This window comes from Plectropomus leopardus, chromosome 4, assembly GCF_008729295.1.
Source record: "Plectropomus leopardus isolate mb chromosome 4, YSFRI_Pleo_2.0, whole genome shotgun sequence".
In the NCBI taxonomy this organism is placed as follows: Eukaryota; Metazoa; Chordata; class Actinopteri; order Perciformes; family Serranidae; genus Plectropomus; species Plectropomus leopardus.
Genome location: NC_056466.1, coordinates 25,886,785 through 25,901,184, shown reverse-complemented (window position 1 = coordinate 25,901,184; position 14,400 = coordinate 25,886,785). Strand labels below are relative to the sequence as shown.

The 14,400-nt window shown below is 39.9% G+C and overlaps 1 protein-coding gene across 1 annotated transcript; it reads left to right on the top strand.

The window, feature by feature from the left end:
- Positions 1-584: 584 nt before the first annotated feature.
- On the top strand, positions 585-12,836 carry LOC121942484 (voltage-dependent calcium channel gamma-4 subunit-like). Its single transcript, XM_042485701.1, has 4 exons — positions 585-807; positions 8,996-9,079; positions 10,306-10,446; positions 12,277-12,836. The coding sequence occupies exons 1-4, from the start codon at positions 585-587 to the stop codon at positions 12,834-12,836; spliced, it is 1,008 nt and encodes a 335-aa protein (XP_042341635.1).
- The last annotated feature ends 1,564 nt before the right edge of the window (positions 12,837-14,400 follow it).

Genomic DNA, 14,400 nt, shown 5'->3' with positions numbered 1-14,400 from the left:
ACGCTTCTTTTCTCCTTACAAAAAATGGCTAAATTCTGCTTTTTAACATTACTGTGTATGTTAGTGTAAATCTGGTGTTTTCCTCCTCCAGCAGCTGTTCACAGCGCCCTTTCCCATTGGTTTGGCTACAGCCGTGGAAGGTGTGGTCTGGATGAACGATGCTGCATCCTTTGTTAAACTGTGCACTTTAGTATTGAATAGTAACCCGTAAAGAAGCTGTGTCTGGTCGATATAGATGTTATGGCCTTACTTTGAATTTACCATAAAAGTGTTTTTGTTTAAAGGATGCGCTTTCGTTTGTTTCTTCTCATCCCCACCTGTAGCAGGGATTGAAGATGTGTTCAGACAACTCAAAGGAATTTAACAAAAGCTGCGACCGTTTCAAACTCTGAAACTTGGATTGAACTCCGACCGAAGTTTAAGAAGAAAGAGGACCACTAATCAAGCTATTATAAGGATCGAGACTTGGCTTGATGAGAGGAAAAACCGCGAGACGCGCTTTTCTCTGACCACGATCATGGGCACCAAGCGCTCATCGCCGTGTGCGTAAGCTGCTGTGGGAGATCCACACATTATGAGACGCCATGGCATGGTGTGACCGAGGGGTTCAGACTTTGCTGGCCATCGTGGGGGCCTTTGCCGCCTTCAGTCTCATGACTATCGCCATCGGCACCGACTACTGGCTTTACTCCCGGGCGTACATCTGCAACACCACTAACGCCACGACGGACGAGTCCCAGATGCAAACCAAGAAAGTCAAAGGCGACCTGACGCACTCCGGACTGTGGAGGATCTGTTGTATCGAAGGTAAAATAATAAGTTAGTAACCTGTTAGTACACAAACTTTTTTCTTACTTTTTGTTTAAACTCATTGGCACAGGTGAACATTTTATCCAAAGATCAGCCAGCGGATCTATCCCGATTGTTTTATTGTGGTGAGGAGACAGTGTACGCAGTGTGATTTATCTAATATTTGTTCTGTCAGTGGAATAAACTGAATGCTCCAGTTGGGAACTCTTAATGAAATCCTCAAAAACACAGTTCTTTTTGTGCAAAAAAAAAAAGCACACGGACATTCCCAACAAATTATTTCCTGTGTGACGACTCATTAAAGCTGAAGCTCTCCCAAGCAGTGCATCATCATAATCACCCAATGCTGTTGTTGAACGCGTTGAATAATACTATAAAAAAGGTATATTGGTATTTTTAAATAGGAAAATTTGGAGGGAAACTGCTGCTTGTTGCGCGCAAAGGCGATGTTGTGCGCGCGTAATGCAACGTTTGCATCAGTTTCCCTTGTAAAAGATTTACTTTGTGCCTGAAAAAGAACATTCACTTGTCAGGTAATGGCATAAAGCCATTCTTATAGTATTTTTAAATATATTTTAAATTTCTGTTGCAAGCAGGAAACGTCTCTTAATTGCACAGTAATAATTTAAGGATTCGTCCTAATTTTCCCATTAACTCAGTTCGGTTGCTTGGCAACTACTCTCATAAAATTGCTTGGATTGGTGAAATCATTTTCAGCTGCAGAAGTCAGCAAGAAACTGACTTCATGAAATCCTGTCAACATTTTCTCAGCTGTGGTGCTGGGTTTCTGTGATCCCCTAACACACGCGCGCCTGAGGAGTTTTGGGCTGGGTTTTCTGAGCTGTTTGAGCTGCTGGTTGTTGTTTGGACACGTTTGCACACCACTGCGCGCGACTGCTTCATTGAAGAGAATGAGATCAATAAGTTGAGGTCACCATCAGTGACGTCTTCAGTCCTGCCTGTTGTGGCGCTGTCCACTGCTGCTGGTGCTGAAATCCCCACTCTGAATGATTGTGCTCCTTTTAACTAACAACCCAAATAAATAATTAGGCTAAATTAAAATAACTCAAGATTTGGGAGACACAAGACATACTGTAAGCCAGAACTAGTCAGATGCTGATTTTATAAGTGTGGGCTTTACAAACCCCACGACTGACTGCAGAGTTTAGCTAATCAGCTTTTCTACACTCCCCTACAGGTGGTACTTCAGCATGTTTGCGCCTGCTCATTCATCTTTCAGATGTTCCAGCAATTTGTTAAGTACTGTGATTGCATTTTGGCACAATCACATCACAACACTGATAATAAGTATATCACAGAATGTAATACAAATATTTAAATAATGATCTTGTTTGGAGTGTTTGAATTTAGTTAAAAGAAAAAAAAAAGTGAAGGGAAAAAAAAATTCAACCATGTAGCATCTATATCAGTGGTTCTCAAACTTTTTTGTGTGTCAAGATCAAAGACCCCTTTTAATGATACACATTAGGTCACAGAGCCCCATTTGATAAGGTTTCGTTTTAGGAACCTCTGTTTTAAAAGATTTTATGTTGTATACGATTAACAGAATTCTACAGCTGTCAACTACAGTTGAGGAGATAACTGTGGAGCAAAAGTAGGACCAAGTCCTTGTTTTGCAAGTCACAAATAAGTCTTGAGTCTTTATAACTAAGTTCTAACTAAGTTCCAGGTCAAGTTCTAAGTCTTAAACTTTGAGTGTCCAGTCCCTAAACAAGTCATGAATTACTAAATAAAGTAAAGCCAATTTCACGTTTAAAATCACGAATGCTTTTTAAATATGCGTTTGTTTGTTGAAACCATCTTGTAAAAAATTCTCGGCTGTTAAGCTAACATTAGCTTAGCATTAGCTTGCTAACCATGTCAATCCTTTGACCTATTGTTCTTTGCAACTTCAAATGTCAAACAAAATTGGAAGTTGTGCTCCTGGATTTTTGACCCGTACAATTTACATACTAAAATTCCTTTTTTGTTGACCACCACATTTTTTTTTGTTTGTGTGAACAACATTTTTGGGCATTGGTGTTAAACTCCAGGTCAAGTTGTAAGTCTGTTTTGATTTTCACAAATAATGTGTACCGTAATCAAATTTGTGACTCGACTGTGACTCGAGTCCACGTCATGCAATCTGAGTTCACATTTTTGCAGTTTAGGAAGTAAAACCTGTGATCAGATACTTACTCATAAAACTATTATTCACACTGGGCTTAATACCATGTGTCTGGGTTCCTGGACCCCTGGTTGAGAGGCAGTTGTTTAGACTATTTCATGACATGAGCGCCTATTGAAGAAGGAACTTTGCATTTCCTATATTCCCATGTGACCTGAGGGCATCATCTCTCAGACATGCAGAGAGATCTGACAGTGCTGTGGGTGGGGGGTCCAAGTGAAGAGGCAACACTTGCCCAGTGGTTTGTCTCATATGCAAATGAATGCAGCCATTATAGAAGTCCCACTCCATGCACTTTTGCTCTGCACTGTTGCAACTCTCACTGGAGTTTAATATATATAAAAATCTATGACTATTTATGGCTTTCCTGTAAAGTTAATCAAAAGACATATTCCCTTCTCTCTTGCTTCCAACCCTTGAGAGTACCATCAGCAGCAGTGAGATGGAGTGCTCACTGTTCTTAAACATCTGTCATCTTTTCCACCATCTTTTTTTCCTTGCATAGATTGTGGATGTGTTGCACACAAAGTAACACTTTTTCACCTGCTGTTTCTCTCATTGACACACACACACACACACACACACACACACACACACACACACACACACACACACACACACACACATCACATCACATCAGTTCTTTTGCCACACAGTTTCGAAATTCAATCTGTAATGTATAATAATCTACAACTGATGCCGGCTGAGTTTAAATACTTTTTGCTTAATTAAAATGTTAATGACAATCTAGACTCATGCAAAGATTATAGTGACTTTTGAACATATAAGCAGCTGGGATACATCCCCTAAAGTTGAGCTCATCTATGTATTCTTCAAATGTCAAAAATTAAAAGTAAGTTTCTGTCTATTTTGCGTACATTTTCCCTTTGTGTTTGATTTGTTTGTTTTAAAGGGAACCTATTATACATTTCCTTATTTTCTGTCATATTTATGATGTAATAATGATGGGTGTTCATATTAAACATGGCTATGTTTCAAATAATAAGGTAAACATATATATTCTTTTTGAGAAAAAAATTCAGGCTTCAGACCATTCTGGATACTCAGAATACTTCCTTTTTTTTAAATTTTTTTTTTATTTTTATTTTTGGCTACAAGCTGACGTCAGATCATGACAAATACCCTCCTTTGGTTATCAGCTCCAGGTATGCTCCTGCAAGTGTTAATATTACATTATGTACACTGCTCCATGTAGCTTAACTTCAGAGAAATGTATCATCTTAATTGTCAGCGTCGTTTAATTCTTCCCGATTTTGGACCATATTCCTGCTGGAACTTTTCTGGTTGTGTTAGGAAGTGTTTATTGGTGATGTTTCTCAGTAAAAAAGTGACGCTGTACTCTGTTACAGTCATTCCCTAGCAGCTACATGGGTGTTTAAAGACAACTGGACTCAGTATTGTAGGCAGGGCCCTGTTCATTCATATGAAAGTTGCTCAGTGGCACATGAAGCCAAAAAAGCTTCATTTCTGATATGAAAATAACTGAATTTTCTGCACTGTGGGGCCCACAGGGCAAGTGCACACAAAATTTACAATGGACAAGCAGCTAACTTCCGGTTTAGCCCTCAGCCAACTGGAATGGGCATGAAAATTATGTAATCATGTGGCCTTTTAGACTTTAGAAATGTTATCGGACAGAATGGATCAGATCTTGATGGTTGTGATTCTCAAAAAATGTATCCACTGCTTCTATGAGAAAAATTCCCTTTGAGCCCAACGGGCTTCATGTGATTGACCTGGACGTTTTAGCACTATGTTTGGCCACTATACAAAATTAGCTTCAAAGCCAGAAATTTTTCCCATGGGCTTGGGAGGCAATGATAGTACAGAGATGCAGAGATATGGCAGACCTGGAACGCTGACCAATCTAAACAGACTAGACAGTTTTGGAGGTGGGGCTTGAAGATATAGATGCTAAAATTCATCTTTTAAACAGAGGTTAAAAACAGTAGTTCTGGCACGGACAGTATGAGGAAAATAAAATGTTAATTGACCAGTAAAGCATGTAACCCAGAATACATAACCCAAAGCAGAAACCCAAAATACATGTGTGAACCTCAAAATTAGCATAACAGGTCTCTTTTAAGAGAAAAAAGTAAATAAACTTTAATTGTCCACTCATTTAACTGTCCAGTTTTAAGATTATCTCTTCCATGAGTCTAACCAGTTATATTAGGTCAAATGAGAAGCATAATTAATGGGTAAGTCTCAGGATGCATTGGCTAACCTTGTACCAGAAATTACACTTGTCTCCCTTATGCACCCAATAGACGCTTGTATGAGTGTTGTGTCTTGTAGAACAAAGAGGTGGTTCACTAAAGGTGAGCAATGGTGGCAAATAAGCTTTAAACGGAAACAAAGTGAAGTCTTGTTCTGCAGTCATTCATGCTGAAATAGGACAAGAACTCTCAATTAAGCCCATCACCCCCTCTCTGATCACTGAACATGCCGGAGTGGCACTTAAACATATGATGTGTTTCAAACAGACATTTGGTCTGACTTCAAATGGACAAATCCTGCTGATTTGCTGCCAGCCACCATCTCACCAAGTTTTGATTCTCAGTGTCATAAAGGCTGCTTTCTGGTTTTGTGGCTTTGTTAGTGTGTATATGTGGCACCCGAGTTTGTGTGTGTTAGTCTGGTGAATGCATTAGTAAGATGTCAAAGGCGTCCTCTGAGAAGCGGAGCTCGAAATGTGATTCTGGGTTGCCGGGGGGAGGTTGCCATGGTGAAGCTATGCTGAGTAATAAAAGATGGGCTCGGGTATCTCAGACAGATGGGCTCTGGGGAGATACCTCCCTTACTGAACTCACTCTCTCTCTCTCCTCTCTCTAGCTCTCTCAGCATCATCCCTCTGATTATTAACTCCCTGGTCTTTTCCATGTATTATTCATTTATACAACTATTTTACATTGACATCTTCACTTCTCATTTGATCATATTGAATAAAACTCTTTTTTAATTTATTTATTTTTTTTTAATCTTTACACCTGTGACTGCTATTCTTCCGAGACCTTTTGGATGACACAATCAGGAGAAAACATCTAATTACACTGAAACGCTGATCGTATAGATATAAAATACATGCAAGACACTCACACACCCAATGTAATGATCATTTTACACTGTGATCGTGCTTCTGCATTGATCCGAACAATGTGCTCGGTACATAAAAGATCGAAAGGAAGCTCAGAGGGAGTTGAAGAGGAAAACATTTTAGAACACAGGAGGGAGAGAAGTGGGTAATTGAGACATGATAGTGTGGTGAGAGTGTTGTAAAAAGAGACGAGCGGTGAGAGTTTAAAGAGAGTGAAAAAGGGAGGTCGAGAGAGCGGAGTTGGTGAAGACAGACTCTTTGAGTCTGGGCTATTGAGCATGTTTCATCACTTTATCTCTGGCTTTTTCTTTCATTCTCTTTCCCAGCACCCTCAGACGTTAACTATGGAAATGCAGCAGACACGTGTGACATTGAAATTTTATGGCTGGAATAAAATCATGCCGCCTTAATATGGTAGAAACATGTTAAAGGTGCCATTTTTGTTTAAATTTAGTGTTTGTTATCAAAACATATCATGTGCGCTGCCTGACAGACATGGTGAATGCGTTTTCCAGCTTATAAATCATTTCCGCCACGAAATTTGTAATTCATCTATATGAGCTGTCTACCACAATATGCCATGTAGCCCAAGGCTATGCTAACTAGGATGCAAAAAGCCACTCAGGCATAGAAGCAACCAGAGATTCCAGCTAATGAGCTAATGTTCACATGGATTTTGATTATATAGCCACAACACAGCTCACCACTGGCCAAACCCATAGCCAAAAATGAACGCCCCCTCAAAAATCCCATCCCTGAAAAGCTACTTTCAGCAATTGCATATGAAGTGAGGCTGAATGTCAATGTCATACAGTACAGTCATAGAGTACTTGCAGTATGTTTATGTTTCAACATGTCTTCCAACCCATACAACCACATAGGGCATATGTTTCTACCCTTCAATAGAACCCTCAGGAGCATTTCCTAAATTAGAGCCCCTACCGGTGGAAAACAGAGTAGCTCGTATAAGACTGTCAGAGTTTTACATACGTGGTTAATATGATTGTTTCAGCTGCACCAAAACTATATGGTTTAGGCAACAAAACACCTTTGTATCAGGCCCACAGGCAATGGACCCACATGCACGACTCAGAGTCAGATCAGGCCAGTGATATTTAAGGACTTTAATAAAAAAAAACTGTGTACCCTGTACACAAGAGATCAGTCAGCTAGGTAAACAAAAAGAGGCAAGGCAAAGACAGTCAAAAACAGTCCAACAGGCATCAAAAGGCTAATACAAAGAAAAACTGCTGGAACACTTTCTACAAAAGACAAAGACGAACTGGCACAGAAGGACAGGAACAGCAAGCTTATATACACCAGGTGAGGATGATTTAACAAGACGCAGGTGTGGCAATCAGATGTTTGTGAAATACCTGTGGGCAGGGCAGGTAATCACACAGGGGGAAAACTTGACAGGATGTAGGAAACTGAAATTGTATGAGGCAGAGATTAACAAAATAAACTAAAACAGGAAATGGACAACATGAAGAAACAGAAGCATGACACCTGGTCAGGTTTAGAAAAAAGGTCATGGTTTGGCTTAAGATGTGACAAATCTCACATGACATAGGCTACAGTATATGAAATACTATACTAGACATACTGCGATGTGTGCAAATGATGGATGTAGCAAATGTGACAGTGACATCCCCCATTGGTTTGTGGCCTCCTGTTTTGAAGCCTCGAGTTTGGCATGTTGGCCGTCACCATATTGCTTTTTTTGGAGCCAAAAGTGACCATATTTGGGAAAGAGACTGGCGCTGTGAAGAACCAGGGGTGAATCTGACTCAGAAGTTGAGGGGTATCACCCCAACCTTAATTATTTAGGCTTTAATAAAATGTAAACAGGTGACTTATATAAAATTTCGTTCTCCATTCAGTTGTCATGAATGGGGAAATTAGCTATAGAGACCAAAACATTTTTTTGTCCCAGGCTGTAAACATGTTTATCTATGCTGTTAAGTTGGGGATTCATGGGGATTGACCTTCAGAGGCAGCCTCAAGTGGACATTAGAGGAACTGGAACTGGCCCTTCATGTTAGCTTCATTTTTCAACCCCAGGGGTTGCAGCTTGCACATTGTTATTGTAGTCTGTACATCATTGACACCTAAAGAACCTATTGAAGGTCCGTTCAAAGAACTGACCCACTCATATAAAAGTTGCTCCATATTGTTACTGTTGTACTTTTAGTCATCCACATTGGTTGATGCAATTACATTAGCTAATCTTCTGGGGGACCTCTCTTAAGTATAAGAAAATGAAAAAGAAGACATTTAAACATGAAATAAAGACAAAATAAAACAGTCCCAAGGACTTTTTACATTTTCATAGTTATTGAGTGTATGAGAGAGTGTAAACTGTATTATGTCTTGTTTTTAGACACTATATCAATTTCACAATAATGATGCATGTCCATTGATGCATCTGGTGTGTTATGGGTGTCTGGCATAGCTCCAGAGCAACTAACCCAGCAAAGACAGAAATGACAGGATATGGTGGCAAAATCAGACGTCAGACTTTTAATTCAAAGTCTAACCTTTCAATATTCATAATGCTCCAATGTTTTATTCTGTTAAAAGTGGAGGGAAGATTTTCTCGCTGAAGAGACTGGGTCTTTGAATAGAAGGTGCCCTAGGGCTTGAGAGCTTCAGAACCTCAGATCCACAGCAACCCATCCTCAGATGCTTTCTGACTGGTTAGAGGTGAAAACAAGACAGTTCATGACTAGTTTAGATGTTCTTTACCAAAAAGAGACTCTATAGCTTATTTGTCTTATGGGTAATATGTTCTTTGATAATTAGAGATCACTTTGTCCCTGTGCAGACTGTAACTGGCATTAGTCACATTAACACGTGTGCTTTTGGCCTCTCTGCAGGTATCAACAAAGGAAGCTGTTTTCGGATCAATCATTTTCCAGAGGATAACGACTACGACACAGACAGCTCAGAGTACATCTTACGTAAGTCGCTGCAACCTCTTCATCTTCAAACACTTAAACCTTTAATCCTTTGTCTCTTTTCTTTGAGTGGTGATGGAGTCATTACAAGGGTACTTAATGTGTCATGACATCTCCATCCCTCCCCCATAAAAGCCCGATGACATGACAGTAATTGGAGCGATGGAGATGATATAGTGTGTGGTGTGCTGATGAGTAATTGGTCTAAAAACATGACTTTACTCACATAAGATCTCATGTCTGACCAAGGTAGTTTGATGAAGACACGGTGAAACTGTCTAAACACTATGACTCATACAGTTCAATCCATCTATCCAATTTGCGTGAGGCTTTAGATCAGCTTCACTCTGCATATCACATTCTAGTTTGCCCTGTGGCCCAAAGCAGCTGTTTCCGTCTTACAACCTCTTACAACACTCTGTTGTCTAAAATGATGAATTTCAATACGCTCATGAGCTCACTTGGCGAGCAGCACAGAAAAGCAGGGACGTCTTCTAATCAAGTGTCTGTGGAAGAATTCATCTGTTGAACCTGAGGCAGTTTTTTGTCTCCTTTCACTCCCTTTATTACTACATTTCAACATTTTTATTACTACCAGAGTGCCATACATTGTTTATTAGTTTTAGGGTGGTTACAAGAGACAGTTCAGTTAGGTTGCTGTCTATGTCACCTATAGGAAGGTTTAGAGCATTTAGCACACAAACGTCTAGATATCGACTCAGACTTGGTGGAGACCAAAACAGAGGTAAAAGACAAGTAAATATTGGATTTGCCAGGTGGCCAGAAACATGATTTCAAATGAATGCCAGTGTTGTCAGTATTTGCTGGATGAGTAAACAGACAATTGTTTGCCAAAACATTTGCCCTGCCAAATTTATAAGGTATTGATATGTCGATGTTGTTTTTATACTTTGTTGCGTTGCCCCCAAATGGCCAAAAAGTACTACTGCAGATTAACAAACCTCGTGAATAATAATAATTATAGTAGTACATGAATAGTAAATAAATTAGCTTTTACTTCTTTTACACGTAATATTACTAAGACTATTACTATTACTGTCCTAAAGTTAACAAGGACATGATTTGTACTACTACATCTTATTCTACTTTACTGGCGCTATTGTTATTTTCAAATGACTCACATGCTGCTCAGCGTTTGTCTAATATAGTTGAAGTGATGTGATCTTCATTCTTATTAACCACAGTGCTTCACTGTCTTGTATGAACAGGTATAGTGCGTGCATCGAGCCTGTTCCCTATCCTCAGCAACATTCTGCTGATGTTGGGTGGCCTGTGTGTCGGGGTTGGACGCATCTACAACAACAGGAACAACATCCTGCTCAGCGCCGGCATCCTGTTTGTGGCTGCAGGTAGGATGGGGCTGACAGCACGCTACAGATAAACACACAAACTGGTTCAACAACAAAAAGATTCCGTGCAGAGCCAGAGACAAAAAGAAGGAAAAGACAGACACAACACATGGGGGTCTCCTTTTGGTGTCTGTGTTTCATCTTTTTCTTTCAATGTTACCCTAACTTTTCCTGATTTGTTGTTTTTTTACGCAACACAATGAATAAATATCTAACTCACTTGTAGAACATCTTCCCTTCTCCGTGAATGTGTTATTTCTCTCTAATTGGAAGTCAGAAATAATTCTCTGCAAAGAAGGATGTCAGAAAGTGAGAGTCTAAAGGAAAGGTGTGGATGTTCAAGTTGTGTTTACTTGATTATACCTCATTGTTTAATTACGAGGATTCTATCACACATTAAGGTATAGACCTAATTTGTGAAGATGATGTTCTCAGGTGTTGATGTGCTGAATATATACTGTAGGTGTATACAGTATTATAGGCTTCATACTACTGTATAGGCTTCATATTTCACTCATGTTCTTAAGGAGTAAGTAGTCCCCAAATCACTTTTTTTCAGTTGAAAAGCAATATATATGGGTATTAGGTAAAGTTGTTAATTGATTCGGGTGCAACATTATACACTTGAGTGCAAAGTGTTAAAATTCTACATATTGTATAGTGGCTGCCCTCTAAGGTTTGAAACCTTGCTGTTGCAATTGAATTTGCTGTTCCGATCAATTCCTAGCAAGTCTGTTTTTGTCACCAACCAAGCTCCCGTTGCTATCCTTTCACTAACCAACCCCACCATGCCACCCCCATCCCCACCCTATCATACGGACAGTGACTTCCTCTAACACTAAAGAGTGGCTGCAAAAACATCTCCAGACTGCACTGCTTTCCTGTGGACCTAGGAATTTCTATACTAGGGGTTACATGCTATGGGTGTAAAACATCCAAAGAACTGACTCTGGGAACTGACTCTGGTCAGTAACTTTCAAATAGCAAAACATTTATGCATAGCAACACAGAGCGCCGCCATCATCAACTCTTAACTGATTACTGCCTTTCTCTCCCTCATCTCTGAGGAAGAGTTAGGGCTGAGCAGCATGCAGCAAAATACCACCCACAATACACAATACACAAACACGTGGTATGAGACTGTTTGACGAGACTATTTGTTATTTACTGAAGTTACAAGCACTCATTTTATTTCAGCTCAGTGTTTCAGTCTGTCACATTTTCTATGGCGCATGGTTCTTCACCTCAGGCAGTGGAGATTCACAGTGGTTTGTAACACTCACCATGTAAGTGCAACATAAACCCTACGAACAAACAGCAAATAAGAGTAATATATTAATGTTGCCTTATTTGTGGAAAAGATGTACAGACAGCTAAAATAAACACTGAAACACAGGCTGCACCAAAGCAACAAACACCAGAAAATACTACATTAAAGGGACAGAGAAATCCCCCCAAGACGGCAACAAGGCCAGAAAGATTACAGAGACTGTCTGTTATTTTGTTTTTTATCATTATGTTGAAAAAAAAAAAATTAAAAGGAAGTGTTTCTTAAAGCAAATCAGAGTTATTCAAGTGTCAAGTCTACACTTAGGATGATTTTATTTTGTGTGTGTGCGGGGGAACAGGAAGGGCCTGTAGAGGCGGCACGAGGCGGGTCAATAAGTGCGTCTTAGGTCCCCCCGAGTCCTGCCCATTTTTGATACTTTTCTCACATTCCATGGCAGAGGCACTCAAGCCAAAACTCAGGGGTTTAGTTACTCTGAACTTTTACATTGATATGCTTTTCTTTCTCACCATCTCCCCTTCTTTCACCTCTCCTCTCTTCAGGCCTGAGCAACATCATCGGCATCATCGTCTACATCTCCAGTAACGCTGGAGACCCCAGCGACAAGAAAGACGAGGACAAGAAGAACCACTACAACTATGGCTGGTCGTTTTACTTTGGCGCCCTCTCCTTCATCGTGGCCGAAGCCGTGGGTGTCCTCGCAGTCAACATATATATTGAAAAAAACAAAGAGACACGCTTCCGAGCCCGACGTGACTTCATCAAGACAACCTCTTCTTCTTCACCATACTCTCGCATCCCAAGTTACCGCTATAGACGAAGACGCTCACGCTCCAGTTCAAGGTCCAGTGACCCATCCCGTGAGCCCTCTCCAGTAGGTATGAAGATCGGTGGAGGAAGTGGTGGAGGAGGAGGAGCGTTGGGGATGGGTTTGCCAATGGGAGATATATCTCTGTACGCCCTCAGTAGGGACCCTCTAAAGGGGGGAAGCGCAACTGCAGGGCCCTACAGTCCAGAGAGGGACTCTGGGTTCTTACAAGTCCACAACTGCTTCCAGAAGGATCTGAAAGATGGAATGAACAGGAGGACCACGCCGGTATGAGGTCAGCAGCACGTGTCTGTGAACAAACAATAAGCTTGATGCAGCACATTAGATATTGTACAACTGATGAGAAAGGACATTTCCTCCCTGGGGCTGTTCAGGCAGCAGCAATGTTGAAAGGTCAGGGCTCAAAATTGTTTTTCCATTGCGTCCCTCTGTGACAGAAAGGTGCCAATCTGTGTTTCATTTGGAGGAAGAGAAAAGGTGATATCAGAACTACTTTTTATGATATGACTTCAATATCTTAAATGTGGATGCAGACGATTTGTAGCAACATTTGAAGAGTTTAATTCTAAAATCTGATACCCACTATTTGTGAGTGACCTCTCCTCTTGAAAAGTGTCGTTCTAGTTCTGGTATTCTTTAAAAGTTAATCGCTTGTTAAAAAAATTTAAAATAAATCAAGCCTTTATAGACTTGATGCTCAATATGATAAAGAATCTGAACACTGAACTTCAGGTCACAGTGTTTTGTGTAGTATTTTGGAAATTTCTTTTACTCTGCGACAGAAAAGTCTTCAAAATTGTTTGCTGAAATGAAGTAATTCATGTGATCGTTTGAATATTATTGTATTGTATTTGTTTGTTAATTAACACAACTGGTGCTAACTTAATCTGTAAACCTTTGATAGACTTAAGCCTTCTCAACTGCCATTTAAATACTCCTACGTTATCTCAATAACCTCTCTCAAGCTTGTGTGTGAGTCAGGTGATAAATATGTGTGTTGCGGTGTGTGAAATGTACGTTATGGCTCTGAGACACTGCCAAGCACATATGGATTACTGTATATATATATCAACAAAAATGTCAAGGCACACAATAATGTCAGTACATTCCAGTATGCTGTGTGACGTATCGGTGTAAACATTGTGTGTACAGACTGTGCCGTTTGCTCTCCATTCGCTCAGGGACGATGTATGGAACAAATGAAACTTTCTTTTGGACAAGTAGAGAGAGAACAAATATGTTTAAGTTGTTTTCCTTATCTAAAGCCAGACAGACTGTTACTGTTGTGTAAAAACAGAGGTGAGATCACACTGTGTGTTGCTGTTGATTAACATGACTCTTGTTTCTGCAAGTACTGCCTTTGTGTTAAGAGGGTTTTTGTTATATTTGTAATCATTGCAGAACTCCTATTAATATAACATATTTCTGTTCTCTTACTGCCCCACGTCAATTTGTTGTTGTTGTTTGGTAAAATTATAATTTTCAGCTTCCTAAATTGACAGCTATTGTTGCATGATGGATGATTGAAAAGTTGCACTGTTGGCAGTTAATGGTTACATTTGTATGCAGATCAAATTATTCACTTTATTGACTCAGTGGTGGAAGTGTAAGTTAGGTATTTTTCAATTTGGACACTATTTGTTCATATTTTTCTGTGTCTAAGTGACTAATAAGTAATATTTTTTTAAATGGTCCATTTGAGCCAGAACGCTGCAGCAAGCAGCCGTGAAATAGGCAACAATGTAATTAATTTACCTCAAGGACTCAGATTTTTTTTTTAATTGTCTGACAACTTATTCAAAAGGTCCCTATAGAGACGGATGTTTTTGTTTCAGAG